Source organism: Kryptolebias marmoratus, linkage group LG11, assembly GCF_001649575.2.
Source record: "Kryptolebias marmoratus isolate JLee-2015 linkage group LG11, ASM164957v2, whole genome shotgun sequence".
Taxonomy (NCBI): Eukaryota; Metazoa; Chordata; class Actinopteri; order Cyprinodontiformes; family Rivulidae; genus Kryptolebias; species Kryptolebias marmoratus.
Genome location: NC_051440.1, coordinates 7,421,882 through 7,446,906, shown reverse-complemented (window position 1 = coordinate 7,446,906; position 25,025 = coordinate 7,421,882). Strand labels below are relative to the sequence as shown.

The following is a 25,025-nucleotide window of genomic DNA, read 5'->3' as shown; positions in this document are numbered from 1 at the left end:
GTTCAAATTGCCAACCCGCCACAGTGGCGTGTGTGTTGATCAAATTCACCCGCCACTTCAAATATTTACCCGCATTTGGCGGGTGGCGGGTGCTAATTTCCACCCCTGATATAGACACTTCATAATGTCTGAGAAATATCAGTGTGACAACATATTTTTTTTTACACTTTAAACGTGTCCTCTGATTACTTTTTACCAATTAAGCCTTATTTTATATAAAGATCAAAAAAAAAATCGAAACGAGTATTGGGACCGGGCCTATGTTTCATTTTTGGGTCACTTCCCGACATTCCATAACGCTGCTAACTTTAAACATCTGAGGCCCAATCTTGCTTGGAGTGTTACTTTAGGGGTATATTGCATGTAATATTTCTGCAGTGAATCGAGTTTGCAGTAAACATTTGTAGAGTCTTACGTGAGTTTGTCTGCCTGAAGTGGTGTTTAGATTTGGGTCGACAGTTGGGCCCGGTCCCAATACTCGCACTTCCATCCTCATGTTTTCAAATGCGCTTTCATGCTGAAGGGTTTGAGTGTGTCCCAATTCTCCGAAGTGCTCTTTAGCCCCACCCCCTTTGTCTACTACATCCGTCCTCTGGCTAAGCCTGCATCCAGGCGTACTTCGGCGAAGTATTTACCCACAATTCATTGCTGCATGTGATGTTTTGATTATTTTTTTTGTTCTCTTTACTGACTGACTACTGAAAGCGTTTTGAATGAGAAGGCGGAAATATGGCAGTGGTGACAGAGCAAGCAGTGCCTTCTACGAAAAAAGCAGTTTTCAGTAAAGTATTGAAATAATTCTTGTTTCACTCTGCTGTACAGGTGTGAATACTATCAAACTTTGGTCCGTATTCAACAAGTCATAACAAACCAACCAAGGAGATGTTTTTGAGCATGTCTGTGTGCATGTTGTACTTACAGTAAAACATCCCATGAACCAGTTGACTGATCTAAATTAAACTTTCAAAGTTTCTACAGTGCATTCAGTTTTTGACTCACCCAATTCAAGATGGCCACCAAAGCTAACTAACTTTAGCCAACTCAAAGATGGCTCCAACTTAGTCACTTTTACAGATATTGAGCTAAATTTGCTGTGGTAGTAACTGATAGTCATCGCTATAATATACTCTGTATGGCCGTAGCCAGGATTCTGAGTGGGGGGGGGTCATTTTTAGGAAAAGTGGACCTTTTTAGCCGGGGATATGACCGCTTAGCTCCCGTAATTTAAGGTTTCAGAAGGTTAAAATCTATACATAATTTTGATACACATGGTCCCCATAAATTACTCTGAGTACAAACACATCTCGTGAGAGCTCACAATATCGCATGTCATGGTGCATATGGTCATTTACAAGGTTTGACCAAAACGGCTTTAACGCTGTGCCTTTTAAGCATGATAATTTAAGTTTCAAACTCTGGCATGAAAGGCAGCGGACGATACGGATTCCTTCAATAAACGCTAGATCTTTAATTTATTTTTTGGTAATACCCAATTATTGCTTGTTGGGGTTTTTAATAACAGGATTGTTGGGCTCTGTTTGGTGTTTTGCTCTGGTTGAATTTTAAAAAGGAAACAAGAAGTGAAAGTATTGTCTTTGTGACAGTTCTTCTTTTTGGTCTCTGCAGGTGGATTTTTTTTTTTTTTTTCAGTATTTTTGTTCTCTTTGTGCAGAAGTGAGACCATGGTACAATATGTGGTGTTGAGTTTTGGCATGGAAATGTTTTTTTTTTAAGTGGCGGGCAATTAAAAAAAAACTCCAATCTTTTCTTCTTTATTGCCTGACTTTGTACATTTTTCATTTTCTGCTGAGAGTAATACAAAATCTGATGTGACTGGAGATACTAACCTTTATAATTGAAAGAGACATCAATTTGTACAGAGCCACAAAAATAAAAATATGGCCAAGCACAAGAATCTTAACTGTTTTTTTTTTTTGTAAATGTACAAAAAAATTTTAGTGTTTCCCATAATTGCCGAAAATGAGTAAAATAAATAGTTGACATAATATAAAATTCTTTAAAGGAGCATACCCCTTGTTTAGCCAATAAAATCTGATCACACAGAATAAATAGAATCTGTCCCTGTTTTTATTTCTGACTGAAGGTATTTGATCTAAATACTTTGTTTAAAAAAAAAAAAGCTGTGAAACATGACTTAGTATATATGAAGCTTTATTGTCCGATCAAACTGTTTAAAATGAGACAGAATCTGAGAGAAAATCAAAATTTTATAATAGAAAAAAGCTGCTTAAGCCTAACAAAACTGCATTTCAAAATTTTGCAAGAACTAACAATCTAAAGATAAGGAAAACTTTTAAAAATGGTATCATGGTAACAGAGCAGAAACAAGTGAAGCCAGTGTTGGGCAGCTGGATGAAACTTATTTACCATAATTGTAACGGTTATTGTAAAGGTTTCCGTAACTGTAACTAATTACATGCCCAAACACAAGTATTATTACAAGCATCAAAATATAAAAAAAGATGGAAGTCAACACTGTGGCCCAGATGTTGAGGCAGCGAGCGGTGGAGCCGTAGTGTTGGGCACCTTGATGATCTCCAACCACCTTCCGATCTCTGGCCTGAAAGAACCAAAATAGATGGCTTTGAACACCAAAACCATCTTCAACATCCAGGGAACTTAAACCTGCTGAGCTCACACTCATTGTGTCCTGAGAAATTACTATCTGCAGCAAACATGACCACTTTTTTCTTCTACTCAAAGAAGTAAAACCTTTAAGAAAAGTACTTTTTATCCCCAAACTGCCTTTATCTAAACATTAGTTAATAATGATTATTAAAATTACAATTTTCTTCAAGTTTTTAAACAAACTTCTAGAAGTGATACCCCTTTCCACTTGGTCAGATTATGAAATAATTTGCTGAGAATTTTGTTACGTTTCATTTGTTTGTTTGCTTAACTTAAATAAGTGTGCCACAAAGAAACAATAAAAATCATGTTGTATAAACTAACCTTGATGGAAAAGATGAATGCTGCCAGTCCAAGACAGAAAACATTTCCATAGAAAGAGTTGATGAAGGACCAGATGATGTAGTCTTTTGGGGGTTCTGCAGGGATGTTCACGGTGGTGTACTGAACCCCTGTTGGAACCCCAGGTTGTCCAGAGAACCCATCAGGCCCCCTCCCCTGCAGCGCAACAGCCTCAGGTGGGTAGGCTCCGGTGGGATAGGTAGGATTCATCGCTCTGAGCTCAGATGAAGTTTGAAGTGAAGGGCGCAGGAATCTGCCAGCAGACTCATTTCCATTTAAGGATGTTTGCGGTTTATTCAGAGGTTTTTTCTTTTTTCTTTCACAGACGACCGATTAAACAAAACCTTGCTTCATGCTTGATTTGCAAACCAATTTTTTTTTTTTCTTAGACAAACAAAAGGCAAACCTGTAACTTAGGCCAAATCGAAATGTCCTATGACTGTAAACTTACATTGGAGAAATGGCAACAGGATTCGTCAATCTACTACATTAGGCCCAGGAGGAGGCCCAGAGGAAGACCCAGGACATGCTGGAGGGACTATGTTTCTCAGCTGGCCTGGGAACGCCTTGGGATTCCCCTGGAGGAGCTGGCCCAAGTGGCTGAGGAGAGGGAAGTCTGGGTTTCCCTGCTTAGGCTGCTACCCCTGTGACCTGACCCTGGATGAGCAGAAGAAAATGGATGGATGGATGGATGGATAGATAAAATGCAGTTTAATCAAGACAGATTAATCTCACAATAACTTTAATGCAAATTACGAGCTCCATGAAAGTTTCCTGCCAAACCAAAACCAACATAAACACCCCTTCAACTTCGTCTGTGAGAGTAATTAGCAGGTTAGGTCTGATATTGTTCTTAGCAGAGGCCGTTGATAAAGAGAGCTCCTCTGCTCTCACAGCAGTGTTGGGCCTGGAGCTAAAGTGCCTCACATCTTAGAGGAGGCAGCGATGGCCGAGGCTCCTGGACGGCTGTAGACTCGTACGTTGGCGTTCTGAGACAAACAGACATGACAGCAGCCATTTTCAATTTCAAGGTAAAATACTGTGGATTTCAGCTTTTCAGTCAATGTCCTATTATGAGCATAAAACTTATTCTCTATGTATACTGAACAAAAACATGCATACAACATTTTTTCCCCCTCCCATTTTTCATGAGGTGAACTCAGAGATCTAAGACTATTTCTTTGTAAACAATTGGCCTTTTTCTTTTGTGTAAATCTGTGTTAGTGAGCACTTCTCCATTGCAAAGATAACCTATCTGCCTTACAACTGTGGTATATCAAGATGCAAATTTATTTTACTGTTGTGCTTTAGGGTGGCCACAATAAAAGGCCACTCTAAAATGTGCAGTTTTATCACACAGCACAATGCCACAGATGTCGCAAGATTCGAGGGAGCATGAAATTGGCATTTATGAGAATCTATCAACTTCTTGCTTGTATCCATATAGTGGCAATGCTTGAAATAAATTATATTTCCCACTATCTGAACCTTTGGACAAAACGCCCCAGTTACATTCCAAGAAAATTTTTAAAGTGTTTAATAAACGTTTGGAGCAATATATATGTATTTTACCTTCTTAGCCTCTGCGTTATACTTGTCAAAGAGGACCAAAACTCTGTTTCCATAGTCTGGATGTACAGCCTTCAAGTTCTCTTCAAGTTCTCCGCATGCATGAAGAAAACCAGTAAAACATCAGCTAAACAAGTAAAACATCTTCTGCTTTCCTGAGGAAACCACAATCTAAAGACTGGTAAGGCTCAATACATTTGTCTGCTTATTTTAATATGTATACATCTATGAAATAGAAAATTAAAGTTTTAGAGGCTCTACAAGCTGAACAATGAATCACAAAGAATAAATTTGTGCAAAGCAGCACAAACCAACCTAACCACAAGATTTAAAATGTGCAGATAAATCTTAGCAGAAAGTGCAGCTTCCTTTGACACAAACCTACCTACCTACAAACCAGCTTATGTGGTTGGCTGTTCCACACTAGAGGAGGTAGGTGACAGACCTATTTACTGCTAAGTAGTGACACAATACAGATTTATAACTTTAGGTAACATAGAATAACAGTAAAATGTTGGAGAAATTAAAAGTGCAATAAAGAAAAACTAAAAACACTGATGAAATTTGGGTTAATTAAATGCCACAGATATGTATCTCACTTTACTTTCACATCTTTTGCTTAAAAACTTAAAGTCAGCAAGGATTCCAAGATACTCACACAGATTGAGACACACAAGAAAAAGCAAAATAACTAAGAAAAAAGCAGAATAAACATATGAGACTCTTCAAGAAGGACAGAAAAAAAGATGTCAAAAAGCACAGACAGAAAAGATACACAGGAGGGGGAGAGGGTTTTAAATACATTGTTTTTATACTTTCTATTTGAAGTCTCCTCTCTTGCACAAATAGTAGGTGTATTTTTTATTGTACCATCTGGTATGCACAAGAAACTCAGATGCTTCTGGGGTTCACCGAGTGGAAAAAAGGTAGAAGGTAACACATTTAAAGCAGGTTCTGTTTAAGCCAAAAAACATCAGTCCAGTGCAGAAAATACAAGCTACGATTAATGGTTAGAAATTGCAAATCAGTCTTGAAGCTTTCCTTTGTTAAAGATAAGAAACTTATTGTCATTTCATAAATACAGTCATAGGAAAAATAATGTCCATCTTTCAATTCCATCACGTGTTGTATAGAGCTGAGAGCTACTGGAAATTCAGCAACAATCAACTGAGGAATGAAGAAATGATTAAATCTTCAAGATGGTAACCGTTAAACAGCTTGTGGGCAGGGTGAGATCAATGTTTCACAATACTGAGAGCATCTTTTTTGCATTCTTCCTTAAAAGGAGACAAAAGAAGGAAATTAAACCGCAATAACTATCAGCCATTTTTCCCCATACGCTGCACGGTCGGCCTTTCATTTATTCACCCCTGAAGAGCACGATTAAATAGAACTTTGTGGCTTCATTTTGTCTGCGTTTTACAAAAACTGTGGGCTGTTTTAATATATTTGTCTGTTGTCTGTTAAATGTGTCATAAACTAGACAATCAAAAAGTGCATCTTAACTGCAGGGGCAAAGCCAAAATTTAAAAAATATTTCTATTTTTGGTTTTGTCCTTTTATTTTATGTCTGGTATCATTTTAAGATCAATTAAGAGTCCAAATGTCACATTTAGAACCATTATGCACCTACCTACATTATGATAAATTGACTTATGTGATTTTTCTTAAAACAAATATTTCTCTTATTTTTTTTACTGTATTGTATATGTTTAACTGCATCTGCTGAGAGTAATACATAATCTGATGTGACTGGAGGTTCTAACCTTACTAGTTGAAAGAGACCTCAATTTGTACAGAGCCACAAAAATAAAAATACGGGCAAGCACAAGAACCTTAACTGTTTTTTTTAAATGTACAAAACAATTTCAGTCTTTCCCATAATTGCCGAAAATGAGTAAAATAAATAGTTGACATAAAATTCTTTAAAAGAGCATACCCCTTGTTTAGCCAATAAAGTCTGATCACACAGAATGAATAAAAATCTGTCCCGATTTTTATGTCTGACTGAAGGTATTTGATCAAAATGCTTTGTTTAACAAAAAAAATCTGTGAAACGTGACTTAGTATATATGAAGCTTTATTGTCTGATCAGATTGTTTAAAAAGAGAGAGAATCTGAGAGAAAATCTAAATTTTATAACAAAAGAAAGCTCCTTAAGCCTAACAAAACTCCATTTCAAAATTTTGCAACAACTAACAATCTAACGATAAAGCAAACTTTTAAAAAATGGTATCATGGTAACAGAACAGAAACAAGTGAAGCCCAGTGTTGGGCAGCTGGATGAAACTTATTTACCGTAATTGTAACGGTTATTGTAACTGTTACTGGGCATAGAGTGCATTGCTCCGTCTATCTTCACAGACACAACAATGCATACAATTAGCACAATCAAAATTAAGACGGAATTGAAGACTGTGGCCCAGATGTTGAGGCAGCGAGCGGTGGAGCCATGCTTTTGGGCACCTTGATGATCTCCAACTATCTTCCGATCTCTGGCCTGAAAGAACCAAAACAGATGGCTTTAAACACCAAAAACATCTTCAACATCCAGGGAACTTAAACCTGCTGAGCTCACACTCATTGTGTCCTGAGAAATTACTATCTGCAGCAAACATGACCACTTTTTTCTTCTACTCAAAGAAGTAAAACCTTTAGGAAAAGTACTTTTTATCCCCAAACTGCCTTTATCTAAACATTAGTTAATAATGATTATTAAAATTACAATTTTCTTCAAGTTAAAAACATTTTGAACAAACTTCTTGAAGTCTTACCCCTTTCCACTTGGTCAGATTGTAAAATAATTTGCTGATAATTTTGTTACATTTCTTTTGGGTTTTTTTTTTTTTGTAACTTAAATAAGTGTGCCACAAAGAAACAACAAAAATCACGTTGTATAAACTAACCTTGATGGAAAAGATGAATGCTGCCAGTCCGAGACAGCAAATGTTTCCGTAGAAATAGTTGATGAAGGACCAGATGATGTAGTCTTTTGGGGGTTCTGCAGGGATGTTCACGGTGGTGTACTGAACCCCTGTTGGAACCCCAGGTTGTCCAGAGAACCCATCAGGCCCCCTCCCCTGCAGTGCAACAGCCTCAGGTGGGTAGGCTCCGGTGGGATAGGTAGGATTCATTGCTCTGAGCTCAGATGAAGTTTGAAGTGAAGTCTGCAGAAATCTGTTGAACATTTGAAGTCCTGCCAGCAGACTCATTTCCGTTTAAGGGTGTTTGAAGTTTAGTCAGAGGTTTTTTCAGTTTTTTTCATGGAAGAATGATGAAACAAAACCTTGCTTCATGCTTGATTTGCAAACCAAGTTTTTATTTTTTCTTAGACAAACAAAACGCAAACCTGTAACTTAGACCAAATTGAACTGTTAATCTATGACCGTAAACTTGCATTAGTGGAATGGCAACAGGATTTGTCAATCTACAAGATTAGTTTACAGTTACATGTAATTGTCTTTGCTAGATTTACTGAGCAATCCCCTGCTGATTTTATAAGTTTGTCCACCCACAAAGAAATCAAGTCTGAAAATGCTAATAAAGAGAGATAGAATATTGACGAAAAATCCAGAAAAATAACACATTACACAAATGTATAAATGAAATAAAATATGTATCTGATCCTACCAACACAGACAAAATTCTGTGTCCCACACACTGGCTAAGTGCCGATGTGGCACAGAAGATATAATCTAATCAAATCCATCAATCCCAAACACTCCTGACCTCAGTTCAGTGGGTAAATACAACCCATCTTTCCACAGAATCAGTTTCTTCCATTCCAACCTCTCCACCATCATGAGTGGAACCAAAGAGCTGTTACGGGCCGCCAGGGAAAAGAGAGAGTTAGTTCTGTATGAGGCTGGAAAGGGCTACAAGACCACCAGCAAGAAACTTGGTGAGAAGGAGAGAGCTGTTGGTGCCAATATTTAGAAATGGAAGAAATATAAAATGACCATCAATCGCCCTGAGGTGGTCTGCGAGGTCGAGAGGTTCTGGCTAGATATAGTCGAACTCACCTCGACACACAGCTCTGGCTCTGGAACCAGTCTCCTCGACAGGGGTTGGACACTCTTTCACTCTGAAGTTGCCCTGTTGTAAGGCACTGGGCAGGAGTGGGATTACTTGTTTTATATAGTATATATTGTATTTTACCTTCTTAGCCTCTGCGTTATACTTGTCGAGGAGGACCGAAACCCTGTTTCCATAGTCTGCATGTACAGTTTTCAAGTTCTCCACGTGCATGAAGTAAACCAGTAACACATCAGCTAAACAAGCAAAACATCTTCTGCTTTCCTGAGGAAACCACAATCTAAAGACTGGTAAGGCTCAATACATTTGTCTGCTTATTTTAATATGTATACATCTATGAAATAGAAAATTAAAGTTTTAGAGGCTCTACAAGCTGAACAATGAATCACAAAGAATAAATTTGTGCAAAGCAGCACAAACCAACCTAACCACAAGATTTAAAATGTGCAGATAAATCTTAGCAGAAATTGCAGCTTCCTTTGACACGAACCTACAGCAGCTTATGTGGTTGGCTGTTCCACACTAGAGGAGGTAGGTGACAAACCTATTTACTGCTAAGTAGTGACACAATACAGATTCATAACTTTAGGTAACATAGAATAACAGTAAAATGTTAGAGAAAGTAAAGTGCAATAAAGAAAAACTAAAAACACTGATGAAATCTGGGTTAATTAAATGCCACAGATATGTATCTCACTTTACTTTCACATCTTTTGCTTAAAAACTTAAAGTCAGCAAGGATTCTGTCTTGACGTTTTCCTTGGCTAAAGATAAGAACATAATTGTCATTTCATAGATACAGTCGTGGGAAAAATAATGTCCATCTTTCAATTCCATCACGTGTTGTATAGAGCTGAGAGCTACTGGAAATTCAGCAATAATCAGTTGAGGAATGAAGCTGTGGGCAGGTTGAGATCAATGTTTCACAATACTGAGCGCATCTTTCTTGCATTCTTCCTTAAAAAAGAGACAAAAGAAGGAAATGAAACCACATTGACTCTCAGCCATTTTTCCTGACACGCTGCACAGTCGTCCTTTAATTTATTCACTCCTGAAGAGCATGATTTAATAAAACTTTGAGGCTTCATTTTGTCTGCGTTTTACAAAAACTGGTCTGTTTTAATATATTTGGCTGTTGTCTGTTAAATGTGTCATAAACTAGACAATCAAAAAGTGCATCTTAAAAAAATATTTCAATTTTTTTTTTTTGTTTTGCCCTTATATTTTATGTTTGGTATCATTTTAAGATTAGTCAAGAGTCCAAATGTCACATTTAGAGCCATTATGAAGTTGTTTTAAAAAATAAAGGAGTGACGATTGTCATTTCCTTTTTTCTTGTTTTTCATGCACCTATCTACGTCATGATGAACTGACTTTTGTGATTTTACTTAAAACAAATATTTCTCTTTCTCTTTTTTTTACTGTATTGTTTAAGTTTAACTGCATCTAAGAAAACGGCCCAGTATTTGTCGATTATAAATCCAATCAGAACATCTGTTCATTTTTAAAGGCTCTTTGCCAATGGCCTCACTGTTACAGGTTAAAAAGAAAAGTGGTTTCTGTCTCGACAGAAGACAGAAGAGTTTTACAATCTCTGTCTCTACATCAAAACAGGCTATTACACAAACAAATTACTCAAACTGGACCTAAATTTCACCATTTAACCAAAACATTTCCAGGGAAGTAGAAACACTTATTTTCAGCAGCAAAGCTTTAATGTCTAGTTATTAAATGAATTAACTTGGGGTTCTGTGCATGCTCACAGTCTTTTGTTGAACTGTTTTTCTCCCTAATACTCTTTGGCTACGTTCACACTGCAGGTCCTAATGTCCAATTCTAATTCTTTTTGTGTGGTCGTTCACATTATATTTTAAATGTGACCATCATCAGACTCCAGTGTAAGCAGTCTATGGCCCTGAAGTATGTGTAGAAGAAGACGTGATGTCACATGCAGCACACTATGTTTACTTGTGAATATAGATGATACATGTCAGCATGTGGTATCAATTTAGAAGTTGTTATCTGCCCTGCTTGTTTCTTCCAGTGTGTACATTTGAGCTGGTGCAGAATTGCTTTTCAGGATTGGGAGCAACCTAGCAAAAGCAGAGAAGAAAAACAAACTCAAGTATCGATTCCATCACGGCAGTATCAATACGATCCAGCACCAAGGATCATATCAATAATATCAGTATTTGGATTGATCCTCATACCCCTACTTTAATGAGAGGAAAGCCAGATAATATGCAATATTACTGTTCAGACTGATGTCGCTTTGAAAAACATTGGATATGTATGTATGTATTGGATTTAGGACTTTTAGCACCTCCACCCCCATGCCAATTTTTATTTTTAATAGAAAAATCTTTTTTGTTTTGTTTTTTACACTCCTCCCTAAAAGCCAGGAGGAGTCAGGATGTAGTGTTTGCACTGCATGACAAAGACACACCATCCATTTCTGGATAAAGAGCTGAGCTCCCTTCAGGGCCCCTGCCATGTTCTGGCACAATCTTTGGCGTTCGTCCTCATTCAGCACTTGGGTGTAGAAGGCACGAACCTGAAATCAAACATAAACAAATCAGCCTTTAAGAAAAGGTGAGATTCCTTCTTAAGTGTTTGAAATAGAAGTGGAGATCAGGTTAACTCTGGCCTTATTTCAACAAACTAATCAGTTCTCTGATGGTGTCATTTGTAGGCCAAATACCTCTTTACTACAGCTCATCTTCACAGACTTTTCACTGTTATTAAAAATAATATGACATGTTGATCCTCGGCTTTAGATAAGGTGCAACATACATTTCAAAACCTCTAACAACCTCAATAAAGTATCACAGCAAGCATGTGGAAACTCTATATCCACAACACGTCATGGAGGGTTGTGTTTCGTTTCTACTGAAAACACCCCAGGAAGTTAAAAGCGGTGAGTGAAAACACAACCAAACAGGAAACCAAATGAAATCGAAAGCAGCGAAGACCCTCAAGATGAGAAAATAAAGTCTGCAAGTTGACAGAAAACGTGGCAGCATGAAGAACTACCTTTAACAACAAATTATTGACTTATTATTCATTTAAAATCAGTTATCTTTAAAAATATCTGAGACTGGAAACATGAAAGCACGCATGGTGCTCTCTCAAAGCAACACAATCACAAATTCATGACAAACAAATAACACTGTACGGGACTAAGCTGAGGCTTGTTATACTGACAGTGTTTTTTTTTTCTTACCTGCTTTTTATTTCTACCTAAAAAGGGATCTTGATCCATTTTAAAATAAATTTGTCTTGAGTCAAAATCCAGAAAATATTTCATGAGTCAAGAATTCCCAAACCAAAAGGCTGCAGCAATTTGTTTTTGTTTGTTTGTTTTTTGTAAAAGGCAGAACAAGTTATTTCAGAGTTGTTTTACTAATGATGATATTCAGACAGGCTTTTCACAACTTGACTGTATGAACATGTGCTCCAAGTTTCAGCATAAGTAAAAAGTAAGCTTATTAGTAAAACTTCTCTTTTGTCTTGTATCTGAATTTAAATGTAAACTGTAAAGATGTTAAAAATGATTAAACTCAATGCTATGAGTATTCACAAATCCACATATCTCCCTGCATAAGACATGAAAGGAGTTATAGTATAGACGGGTAATAGCTGTCAACCTGTCCTCAGTCTCCAATATAAACATGTCTGTTTGGGTGTGTATGTGAGAAAATGTGTGATTGTGTGTCTCTGTGTTCACAAACACACACACACACACACACACACACACACACAAACACACAACGTGCGTTATTTGTCCTGTCATCTACTGCTAAATCATTTTTCTCAAACATGAAGATGTTTTTTTTGTTGTTGTTTTTAAATAAAAAATACGCTGACATGTTTAAGAACACTAAATTAATGCTACACAATGGAGGCAATCAAACAATTTAATGTAAAAGATTTGGATCATTTTCAGTTACAGTCTGCAAAGAAACAAACCTGACATTGGTAATAATAATAAACTTCTGGCCATGCAGAGAATAGATTATTAATGTGTGAATGACACACAAAAGAAAGTTAGTTTTACACTGCAGAAACACTGAACCTGGACTCAAGGCAGTGTGGTTGAGTCTCTGGGGCAGAAACTGTTTGGGAACAAGTTTGGAGCTCCCCCTAGTGACCACACAGACAAACTACAAATATACCAGAGAAAAGAAATGCAAACATCATCTTAAATCATCTTACACAACATCTTAAAAGAAACTGAAATAAGAACGATTCAGTTTTGCCTCATGGCTACAATTTAAGTCAAATTCATTTTGTAATGTGTTCACTCACTTTTGCAGCTGGCAAAAATGCGAGTGAATGCCTTAAAAAAAATCTATATGAACATGAACATTTAGAAAAGTCAAATGCCTCAGCTTGGATGGTGTCATGATTTGAGGAAAGAAGACGTAGTATCTGTGGAACATGAACTGTTTTTATTTCACATAAGCAGGAGCGTACAGGAGGTGTATTCAACTCCTCATATGTGTACTTCTCAATGACTTATATACTATACTATCCTATATATACTAGTACATAAATCATTAGTACTCCTCCTTTCACTCTCAGGCAACAGCTATGATAGCCTTTCTAAGACCAAAAAAAAAAAAAAAAGCGAATCTCATATCAGTTGGGTCCTTTCAGTATTAGTCCTGCTTTTGAGAGGAATCTCTCTCGGTATCTTTAAACTGCCACCAGATTCTGCTTCGTTCGCGGGTGTCAGTCAGATTTACGTGTTTTTTTGTGGCGCGCTCGCATTCTTCTCCCTGCCGTCTGTCTCACTCACTGACTGAGGGGAAAACAGACGCTCCACCTTACGGTCGCGTCTGTCATCCTCTCTGTTTTTACATAATGGTATGATCCTTTATCCTCACAGGTGATTAGCCACTAGGCCGCCATGCTGCCACCCACTTAGAGTTGCCACATTAGTCTAAAACTCTTGCATGACATTCTTTCCATCCATTATGTTGTAGATTTGCTGCTGTGATTGAGCTGACTGTCCTGGTGCATGATGCAGCTTCAGCCGACCTCCAGCTGCTGAACAACCTCACATTTATATGTTTAAAGGCAAGCTCAGTCAGGGTTGATGCAGTGAGTGCAAAAAGCTGACTTTCTGCAGCTCCAAGCTGGAAGCCAGGTTTGTGTAGATATAGTGTGGTTGGGTTTTTCTTTATTTGTTGTTGTTGTTGTCGTTTTTGTTTCATTATTTTTCACGTACATGAAAATGTTTCAGACATTCTTCAGTTTTGGAATTTATTGAGGTGATCATACATAACAATGATCAGTCAATCAGTGGATCTAATTCTTTGCACCTGGTTGCAACTTAAAAAAAACACAGTATGGAAGAAGTTTCACAACACTGTTTCTACATCACATGTGTCAAACTCCGATCCTCGGGGACAGCTCTCCTGCACATTTTAGATGTGTTCTTGCTTTAAAACACCTGCTTTAAATGAATGACTTGTGGACGTACTTCTGGAGAACTTGAGGATTTGGTCACGAGGTGATTAAACCATTTGAATCAGGTGTGTTTGAGCAGAAAAACCTAAAACCTCCAGGAGAAGTGGAGCCTTGAGGCCTGGAGTTTGACACCCATACATCTTAGTTAGCAGTCGCCCTCTGGGAATGGAAGTTACTCTGTGAATATGGTTCTGTGAATTCCTGGATGACTGCCAGTAGCAGTAAACAGAGTGGATGTGTCTCCTCGTGCTCTGCGCAGGTCGAGAATAAATGTAAAAAAAGACACATAGCTCACCTGGGCGTGCGTCTATAAATAGCTTGTGTGAGGCTATGTTCTGTCTCTTCGGATCTTCTCGCTGGGAAAGAAGTTCCGAGTAACCAGTGTGACTGCCAGTCATCCAGGAATTCACAAAACCATAGTTACAGAGTAACTTCTGTTCTGTTTCATTCTTTCCTGACTGCCAGTGGCAGTAAACAGAGTGGATGACTTATGCCAGCAATGTCACAAGGAACGCAGTACTCACCCCCCTCTCAGGAGGTAGACAAAGCCAGAGGCAGGATCGCCGAAGACAGTGCAGACTCGTGTTCTACATCGAGGCGGTAGAATCGTGCAAACGTGCATGGTGTCGCCTATGACGCCGCTACACAGATATCCGCTAATGGTACCCCTCTCATTGCCGCCCAGGTCGCAGACGCACTCCTGGTAGAGTGGCACCTAACCCCCGAGGGGGCAGCAGCCCCTGCAGATTCATAAGCCAACGCAATGGCATAGCCACAATGTACAGCTGTAATGCCCAAACTGGGCACAGCGTGTTCGCCAACCTCTGTCCCTCGAACTGAAATGGGGGAGGGCAGTACACCCCCAGTTCGATGGCCGTATTCACATAGCCTGGGGGCAGAACCTTAGGGAGAAAGATGACGCCCAGGCATTTGGGACACAGCACAGGTCATGGCCATGCTCCACCTGGAGAGGAGCCCCACATGCAGAGCACGCCAGCATCTTGCCCACAGACGTAGCAAATGCGGGCAGGCCCGGAACCAGGCAAAGTGAGCGAGGACTACAATAAAACTGAAGAATGCGAGCACACCTCCACACATAAGCATGTGCGCCAGACAGGTAACGTGAGCGAACACTTCAATAAAAGCTGAAGAGCGCTTTCAGACTTGCCGTATACCAATATGAGCACTCGCCAGGCAATCCAAACGAGAACTGTGCAGACACAGAACACGGTCAGAACCTCCAGCTAGCCAGTCACCTGCAAACCGCTGTGCGCCGGACCGGGGGGCAAATGCCAACGCCAGAAGCAGATTAGCCGTTCGCGGCCTAATGCACCACTGCCACCTGCTACGATAAACAAACAGAAAAACGAAGACACGTCAACCACCGTCATAGAGGGCTACAACGAGCACTTCGACCAATAAGGCACTGGCAGGATGACACATTACCACACACAAACGTGTACCTCTTTATACCTGCAATAACCAATAAGTACCGGAAAAAACACGGACTTATAGTTGCAATTAACCTGCGAAGCACGCCAGGTCAACCGCGAGAAGAACAAAGAGACCGAACGTAGCCTCACACGCGCTATTTATGGACGCACACCCAGGTGAACTACGTGTCACTTGCGTGACTTCATTTACATTTATTCTTGACCAGTGCGGAGCGCGAGGAGACACATCCACTCTGTTTACTGCCACTGGTAGTCAGGAAGGAATGAAACCAGGGTGAAATTGGCCAGTTTCGGACTGTGTATGATTTTACATTCATATTTTAGCCAAAGAATTGGTTCAATTGGCCATTTTTGGAGTCATTTTTTTAGCAAAACCTCCCAAGTGTGAATTTCAAGTTAGTTTTTTTTTTTTTACAATTGACCTACTGTATTAACAAAATACACCTAAAATCACACAAAAAACAAAATCTAAGTAGAAACTGTTTAATTTTATTAATGTGAAAACCACACACATTCAGAAGAAAATTTTCTTACACCTTAGAATGCAAATATAAACAGTAATGTTCATCAACACATGAACAAATTTAGCAAACAACAAATTTGTAAATCCGTAAATCCTTTGTGCCACTTGTGTTCCAAAATATGGATGTGAATCTGTCTCTTGTTATTATTTTGGCTGGAAAAGGCACAAACAAAATGTGATTCCGTCTCCAGTAATACTGGATGCTTGACAGGGAAACCAACATGTCAAAACAATAAAAAGATATTTTGGACTCTGAGGGGAAAGTGTGTCCAGCTGGTCCTCTGGTGTTCTCTGTGACTGGAACCCGTACCTCTGGGGCAACATCAACATCCTACTCGGTTCTCCAGACCTCAGAACTGATGCTTGGTTCTGGACCAGGTGGACGTGCCGCACTGTTCCATCCTCTGCAGACCTTCCAGCGGCGCTCAAAGTTTGTGCTGTGTTGTACCGCGAGAAGCAAAATGTCTCATGAACCAGTGGACTGATCTAAATGAAACTCTCAAAGTTTCTACAGCGCATTCAGTTTTTGGACTCACCCAATTCAAGATGGCCACCACAGCTAACTGACATTAGCCAATTTAAAGATGGCTCCAACTTAGTCACTTTTACAGATAATGAGCTAAATGTGCTGTGGAAGTAGCTGATACTCATCGCTATAATATACTCTGTCTGGCTGTAGCCAGTCTGAGTGAGGGGGGAGGGGTCATTTTTAGAAAAAGTGGACCTTTTTAGCCTGGAATATAACCCCTTAGCTCCTTCATTTTAAGGGTTTGTACATGTTCTGCTTATCAATGGACTCTTTTAGGTTACGTATAGTTTAGTATCTCCTTTTTAATCTCTTCTGGTGTATTTTCTGCATTTTTGTTCTGTTTGTGCAGAACTGAGACCGTGAAATAAAATATCTTTTTAGGTGTGGTGTTGAGGTTTTTATATGTAAATAATGACTCTGGGAACTAATAAAACTTTAAATGAACACACACCTTGAGCACTCTGGTGAAGGGATTGTAAATTCCTTTTTCTGCCTTTTAATCTTGAAACTACACATTTTCTTAAAACTGGATTCATTCATTTTAGTTTTCTTTCAGCTTTTTAGAAGAAATTTCACACAAATAAAATTCCAATCTGTTCTTTACAGCCTGACTAAAAACAATTAAGTTTTTTTTTATTTTTTTAAAGAAATGGTCCACATAACAAAAACCACTAATGCTTAAAAATGCTTTAAAATAGGAAACCCAATAAAATCTGATCACACAGAATAAATAGACTCTATCCCTCTTTTTTTTATCTGTGACTGAAGATTATTTGATAATGAACTGAAAACATTTTTTAAAAAGATTTTGTGAAACGTGACTGAGTATATATATGAAACTTTATTGTCAGATCAAACTGTTGAAAATCAATGAGAGAGAAAATCTTAGAGAAAATATAAATTTTATAATTTCAAAATTTTGCAACACCTAATGATCTAAAGATAAATCAATTTAAAAAAAAAAAAAGGTTCCATGGTAACAGAGCCGAAACAAGTGAAGCCAGTGTTGGCAGCTGAAAGAAATTTATTTACCGTAATTGTAACGGTTCTTGTAATCACGACTCTAACTGTATCTGTTTCTCTGCACAGTGACAACAATCCATACAATCATCAAGATCAAAAATATGCTGGAAGTCAAGACTGTGGCCCAGATGTTGAGGCAGCGAGCGGTGGAGCCATGCTTTCGGGCACCTTGATGATCTCCAACCACCTTCTGATCTCTGGCCTGAAAGAACCAAAACAGATGGCTTTTAACACCAAAAACATCTTCAACATCCAGGGAACTTAAATCTGCTGAGCTCACACTCATTGTGTCCTGAGAAATTCCTATCTGCAGCAAACATGACCATTTTTTTCTTCTACTCAAAGAAGTCAAATATTAAGAAAAGTACTTCTTATCCCCAAACTTCCTTTATCTAAACATCAGTTATCAATTATTATTAAAATTACAATTTTGTTACATTTCTTTTGGGTTTTTTTTGGGGGGGGGGTTGTAACTTAAAAAAGTTTGCCACAAAGAAACAACAAAAATCACGTTGTATAAACTAACCTTGATGGAAAAGATGAATGCTGCCAGTCCGAGACAGCAAATGTTTCCATAGGAATAGTTGAGGAAGGACCAGATGATGTAGTCTTTTGGGGGTTCTGCAGGGATGTTCACGGTGGTGTACTGAACCCCTGTTGGAACCCCAGGTTGTCCAGAGAACCCATCAGGCCCCCTCCCCTGCAGCGCAACAGCCTCAGGTGGGTAGGCTCCGGTGGGATAGGTAGGATTCATTGCTCTGAGCTCAGCTGAAGTTTGAAGTGAAGTCTGCAGAAATCTGTTGAACATTTGAAGTCCTGCCAGTGAACCATTTCCGTTTAAGGGTGTTTGAGGTTTGTTCAGTTTTTTTTCACTGAAGACCAATGAAACAAAACCTTGCTTCATGCTTTGATTTGCAGAACAAGTTTCTTTTTCTTAGAGAATGTTTTGAAAAACAACCAAAACTTTACTGTAAAACTTTGGAGAAGAACCTTTTTCCCTCCACCAGAACCCTAAAGAGCGATCATGAATGGATATTCGAGCATGGCAGTGACCAAAGACACAGGCAACAAATGAGTGGCTAAAAAAAAGGCATATTAAAGTCAGATTGATCTAGACAGTCTCCAAAATCTGAGGATGGAGCTAAAGCTTTGAATTGCTGAGCAGCAGCCAAAAAACTTTAAGGATTGTGTGAGTTTCTGCAAAAAGGAGTGGGTCAAAAATCCCCTAAGATGTGTCAAAATGCAGATCTTAACATCTGACTGGTGTGCTCATCAACAAAGGTTTCTCCACCAAGTACTTTGTCATGCTTTGCTTGGGGATCAAATATTTAGTTCCTTTAAAGTCTGGGGTAATTAAATGCCACCTCTTATTCCACCTTCAAATCTTTTGCTTAAAACTTAAAGTCGACAAGGTGTGAAAAAGCACAGATGCATAGAACAGGGAGAAAAGGTGGAGATTCTGTCATCCAGGACATGGTAAATCCAAAAAAGGTCAAAAAACAGAAACAACTGGACTTCATTCTGTAGCTGAAGATGTTTTGCTTCTTATCCAAGGAGCTTTATCAGCTCCAAAAAGCAGAAAGTATGGAGTTTAAGCTTTGAAACTGATATGTTATGTAAAATAGATTTACATGCAGATTACACTTACTCTCCTCACAGTGAAGGCTCATTAGGGTCTTTGTTTGTCTGGCTCACAAATGATTAAAGCTCTCCAAACATGTGGATAGCCTAACCGGACTTGTGTCATATCTAAAAAAGAATGCCACAGAACAGAATAAGGAGGAGAACAAATGCAAAAAACATTGTCATCCATTATTTTGCTGGAGTGTGTGAGAAACTCATAAGGATTTGCTCCAAACACGACATCCTGGTGCATTTCAAACCCAACAGGACTCTCAGACATCGTAAGGACAAAACACCCAGACACAAACTGAGTGGTGTGGTGTCTGCAGTTCATTGCAAACATTTGAATGAATTGATATTCAGTATAGAATAATTCAGACCAGGTTTGACTATTATGAATATGTTCAACTGTAAAGTAGAGCTGAGTCCAGATGCCAAAAATTCAGTGTAATAGCCCTTTAATGGCTATACTAGATACTGGGAATCTGAAAACATCTTAAGCACTGTTAAAAAGATAGACATTACCATTTACACATTCACATTTGTTTGCCAACAGCTCCAACCATCTTAAATTTAAGGTTCAAAAATAAATGTATAGAACTGAACAATGGCTAATCTGCAAGACTAGTTAACAGTCATTTTTCGTTTTGTTAATTGTTTGGTCTTGACTGTCTTGTGTTTTTGCTTATATAAGATAGCAGCATGTCCATCTGACTACATATTCAGGCCCCCTCCCCTGCAGCGCAACAGCCTCAGGTGGGTAGGCTCCAGTGGGATAGGCAGGTTTCATCACTCTGAGCTCAGCTGAAGTTTGAAGTGAAGTCTGCAGAAATCTGTCGAACATTTGAAGTCCTGCCAGAAGCTCATTTCCATTTAGGGATGTTTGAGGTTTAATTAGTTGTTTTTTTACTGAAGACCAATGAAACATAAGCTTCCTTTATGCTTTGATTTGCAAACCCACATTTTAAAAAAAAAAAAAAAAGTGTTCTGCAAAACAAACAAATTTAGAATTTAGGTCAAATTAAACTTCCTTTCTCTGAATGTAAACCTGCATTTGGCTAATGGCAATCTGCAAGACTAGTTCAGTCTGTGCATTATTTACTGGCAGACCCTTTCTGATTTTATAAGTTTGTCCACCCAGATAGAATTAACAGTCTAAGTGTACAAAATGTACCCACTGAGGGACCAATGAATGACACTGTGTACTATAAAATCATGGAAGAGAACCTTTTTTCCTCAACCAGAACCATTAAGATCGGTCATAAATGCGTATTGAAGGAGTGGGTCAAAAATCCCCTAAGATGTGTCAAAATGCACATCTTAACATCTTACTGGTGTGCTCGCCAAGAAAGGTTTCTTCACCAAGTACTTTGTCATGCTTCGCTTGGGGATCAAATATTTAATTCCTTTAAAGACACGCATATCTATTTGTAACTGTTTTTTCTGTATTTTTAGTTAAAATTCTGTCTTACTTGATCAAAATGAAACTACCATAAAGGTGAGGCCGTTCATTTCTTTGCTGGTGGGAAACATACAAAATCAACAAATCCAATCATCATTTTCCACAATGTATATCAAGATGCTGGTTAGGCACCATGATTACTCCATAGGTGTGCCTTAGGCTGGCCACAATAAAAAAAAAAAAAAGTCACTCTAAAAATGTGCAGTTTTATCACACAGCACAATGCCACAGATGTTGTATTAAATGTTCATGTCTCTACTATAAGCCGTCTCCAAAGGTGTTTCAGACAGTTTAGCAGTACATCCGAATGGCCTCACAGCTGCAGACCATGTGTAGCCACAGCAGCCCAGGACCTCCACATTCAGCATTTCCACCTCCACGTTCGCCTGAGACCAGCCACCCAGACAGCTGCTGCAACAATCAGTATGCATAACCAAAAAAATTCAGCATCTTTTAAACAGTTTTGATTTTTACCTTCTTAGCTTCTGCGTTAAACTTGTCAAGGAGGCCCTGAACCCTGTTTCCATAGTCTGGATGTACAGCCTTCAAGTTCTCAGTTCTCAGAAAACCAGTAAAACATCAGCTAAAAAAGTAAAACAGCCTCTGCTTTCATGAGGAAACCACAATCTGATGACTGGTAAGGCTCAATACATTTGACTGTTTGTTTCAATATGTTTAAATCTATAAAATCAAAAGTTAAAGATTTAGAGGCTCTACAAGCTGAACAATGAATTGCACAGAATAAGTTTGTTCAAAGTAGCACTAAGCAACCTGACCATAAGTTTTAAAATAAGCAGGAACATTTAGCAGAAAGGGCAGCTTTCGTTCAGATAAAACCACAGAGGTTTGTGTGGCTGACTGAATGGGTGGGTTAACACCTGTGTACTGCCCAGCAGTGACAGCTGGCACGATACAGTCTTAAACCTTTAGTCAATATAGAAAGAAAAAAGCAAAATGTTGGAGAAATTAAAGTGCAACAAGGAAATGCTACAAAACACAACAAATTTACAAAGTCTGGGGTAATTAAATGCCACCTCTTATTCCACCTTCAGATCTCTTGCTTAAAACATAAAGTCGACAAGGTGTGAAAAAGCACAGATGCATGGAACAGGGAGAAAAGGTGGAGATTCTGTCATCCAGGACATGGTAAATCAGAATAAAGCAGAAAGTATGGAGTTTAAGCTTTGGAACTGATATGTTATGTAAGATAGATTTGCATGCAGATTACACTTACTCTCCTTACAGTGAAGGCTCATTAGGGTCTTTGTTTGTCTGGATCACAAATGATTAAAGCTCTCTAAACATGTGGATAGCCTAACCAGACTTGTGTCATATTTAAAAAAGCATGCCACAGAACAGAATAAGGAGGAGAACAAATGCAAAAAAAACATTGTCATCCATTATTTTGCTGGAGTGTGTGAGAAACTCATAAGGATTTGCNGTAGAAGAAGAAAACCCTCCTGGGACAAGATCTGGTGAAGACAAAGAGGTGTGACCTTAGGTTCAAAACCAGGAGCTCAAGTGGGAGGTGTTAAGTTAAAACGGCAATTGATGTATTTGAGTGCATTACCATCTCCACCCAACTGGCACGCGCCTCACAGAAAATCAAGCGCACCCATCTCTCTCACTCAGGCCTTCAGGAGCTTATAAAGTAACTGGGCACACCTGTGTTCAGAATGTATCCTTCAAACAAAGAACTCAGCTTCAAGCTCCTGCAGAGACACCACTGGTATGAGTTGTATATTAAATCATTGAACTTGCTTTCAGAAGAATTAATCGAACGTGTTAAGGAAAGTTTGTTTGTTCATCAACTTAAAAAAGTAGATTGGAATTTGTAATTAATTTTGTCATTTGTTTGTAGGTTTTCAACCTGCTTGGTGACTACTCTGTCTACTGTGACCACTTAAAACAAAATCATGGTGGTCTTGTATGTGATCTAAAGACAAAAGAAAAGAGAAATAAAACCATGTCACTGAGATGAGTTGTTCCGGCGTCTCTTTGATGGGAGCAAGCCTGTTTCAAGTTTGGGCAGAAGCTGAGGAGGTTTGGAGAGACCAGAAAACTTGACAATTATGAATCTGTTCAACTGTAAAGTAGAGCTGAGTCCAGACCAAAAATTCAGTGTAATAGCTCTTTTATGGTCAAATCGGCTACATCGGCTACTGGGAAGAGTTGCTGAAAAGATAGACATGACCATTCACGTTTGTTGGTCAACCATCTTAAATTTAAGGTTTAAAAATAAATGTATAGAACCAAGTGTAAAGTTTGGTAGAGGTGGGATTATGGTGTGGTGTTGTTTTTCAGGCGTTTGGCTGGACCCCTTAGTTCCAATGAAAGGAAGTCTTTATACTTCTGCATACCTTAACATTTGACAATTTGGACTCATTGGAGTTATTTTTGAAGAAAACCTTCCAAGTGTAACACAATAGACCTAAAGTCACACAAAAAACAAAATTCAAGTAGAAATTATTTAATTTTTTACTGTGAATACAGCAAACATTTAGAAATAAAACGTTTTTACAGCTTAGAATGCAAATGTAAACAGTAATATTCATAAACACATGAACAAATTTAGCAAATAACAAAGTTGTATACACTATTTTCATTTAAATGCAAAAATTATTTTCAGGCATATTTTGGACAAAACAATGAGTTACAACAAAATGTCATAAATCCTTTGTGCCACTTGTGTTCCAAAATATGGATGTGAATCTGTCTCCTAACTTTTTTTTTTTTTTTGCTGGAAGAGACACAGACAAAATGTGATTCTGTCTCCAGTAATTCTGGATGCTTGACATGGAAACCAACATGTAAATCAGGAGACAAAATGTTCATACAAATCTTCATGTTCTTGTCAGTCTATATGTATTTTTTTCCAGATGCTTTATTTTTTGCTACCTTCTTGTTGGTGTTGCTGCAGATTGTCCTGACTGTGTCAGTGACTAAAAACAATAAAAAGATATTTTGGACTCTGAGGGGAAAGTGTGTCCAGCTGGTCCTCTGGTGTTCTCTGTGACTGGAACCCGTACCTCTGGGGCAACATCAACATCCTACTCGGTTCTCCAGACCTCAGAACTGATGCTTGGTTCTGGACCAGGTGGACGTGCCGCACTGTTCCATCCTCTGCAGACCTTCCAGCGGCGCTCAAAGTTTGTGCTGTGTTGTACCGCGAGAAGCAAAATGTCTCATGAACCAGTGGACTGATCTAAATGAAACTCCCAAAGTTTCTACAGCGCATTCAGTTTTGGTCTCACCCAATTCAAGATGGCCACCACAGCTAACTGACATTAGCCAATTCAAAGATGGCTCCAACTTAGTCACTTTTACAGATTTTGAGCTAAATGTGCTGTGGAAGTAGCTGATAGTCATTGCTATAATATACACTGGCTGTAGCCTGTGTGAGTGTGTGTGTGTGTGGGGGGGGATATGACCAAATTGCTCCTTAATTTTTAAGGGTTTGTACATGTTCTGCTTATCAATGGACTCTGTTAAGTTACGTATAGTTTAGTATATCCTTTTTGGTCTCTTCAGGTGTGTTTTTTTCTGCATTCTTGTTCTGTTTGTGCAGAACTGAGACTGTAAAATAAAACAGTTTTTATCTATTTAGTTGTGGTGTTGAGGTTTTTATATGTAAATAATGACTCTGTGAACTAATAAAACTTTAAATGAACACACACCTTGTGCACTCTGGTGAAGGGATTGTAAATGCATTTTTTTTGCCTTTTAATCTTGAAACTACACCTTTTCTTTGAACTGGATTCATTCATTTCATCTTTTTAGAAGAAATTTCACACAAATAAAATTCCAATCTGTTCTTTACAGCCTGAATAAAAACAATTGCGTTTTTTTTTTTAATTTTCGAAATAAACGGTTCATGTTAACAAGGTTCTATGATTCACTAATTCCGGACTCATTGAACGCACCACCATCCCATAATAGTTCTTCTTCGCGGGCAGAAAAGACCCCACCTGATAGAAAATAGCTTGCCTTACCTCAGCTAGCTTTCACGGCCGTCAAATGGTTGCCAGAATTACTCTTCTTTCGTCCTCCTTAGTGAATTACAACCTTCGGGGGTCACTCATGAGTGTTATATCATCCATGTTAAGCGTCCATGAGACCGTAAGTTTGAGCCTTTGATCTTTGCTAATAATGAAGAAATACCCAATTATCAGTCGGAGAGATTTCGCTACGGTTATTTGACTGTTTAGTTGACTGTTGTCGACGTAATTCGTTGTTGGTGAGATTCGCTTTACGTTACTTCAGTGTTTCTCAACCTTTTTTGGGCCAGCGCCCCCCTATCCATTATCAAGGCCTCTTACCGCCACCCTCCCTCCCCCTACC

General features: G+C 38.6%; 2 protein-coding genes and 1 long non-coding RNA gene across 4 annotated transcripts; 1 reads left to right on the top strand and 2 right to left on the bottom strand.

Moving 5' to 3' along the window:
* Positions 1-2,146: 2,146 nt before the first annotated feature.
* LOC108244105 (interferon-induced transmembrane protein 1-like) lies at positions 2,147-8,799 on the bottom strand. 2 transcript variants are annotated; one of them, XM_037978338.1, is made up of 2 exons: positions 7,467-8,799; positions 2,147-2,581 (listed from the first exon to the last, which is right to left on the bottom strand). In XM_037978338.1, the coding sequence occupies exons 1-2, from the start codon at positions 7,770-7,772 to the stop codon at positions 2,381-2,383; spliced, it is 507 nt and encodes a 168-aa protein (XP_037834266.1). In that variant the 5' UTR covers positions 7,773-8,799; the 3' UTR covers positions 2,147-2,380. The 2 variants fall into 2 exon arrangements, with proteins under 2 accessions (XP_037834266.1, XP_017285491.2); XM_017430002.3 differs by lacking the exon at positions 2,147-2,581 and adding an exon at positions 6,624-7,060 and having other exon boundaries at positions 7,467-8,155.
* An 8,783-nt stretch (positions 8,800-17,582) lies between these two features.
* LOC108244102 (dispanin subfamily A member 2b-like) lies at positions 17,583-18,391 on the bottom strand. Its single transcript, XM_025009034.2, has 2 exons — positions 18,126-18,391; positions 17,583-17,801 (listed from the first exon to the last, which is right to left on the bottom strand). Exons 1-2 carry the CDS (start codon positions 18,351-18,353, stop codon positions 17,640-17,642), a joined length of 390 nt encoding a protein of 129 aa, XP_024864802.1. The 5' UTR covers positions 18,354-18,391; the 3' UTR covers positions 17,583-17,639.
* A 3,776-nt stretch (positions 18,392-22,167) lies between these two features.
* On the top strand, positions 22,168-22,660 carry LOC112451032. Its single transcript, XR_003039763.2, has 2 exons — positions 22,168-22,413; positions 22,546-22,660. It is a non-coding gene; the product is annotated as an uncharacterized LOC112451032 (long non-coding RNA).
* Positions 22,661-25,025: the final 2,365 nt, after the last annotated feature.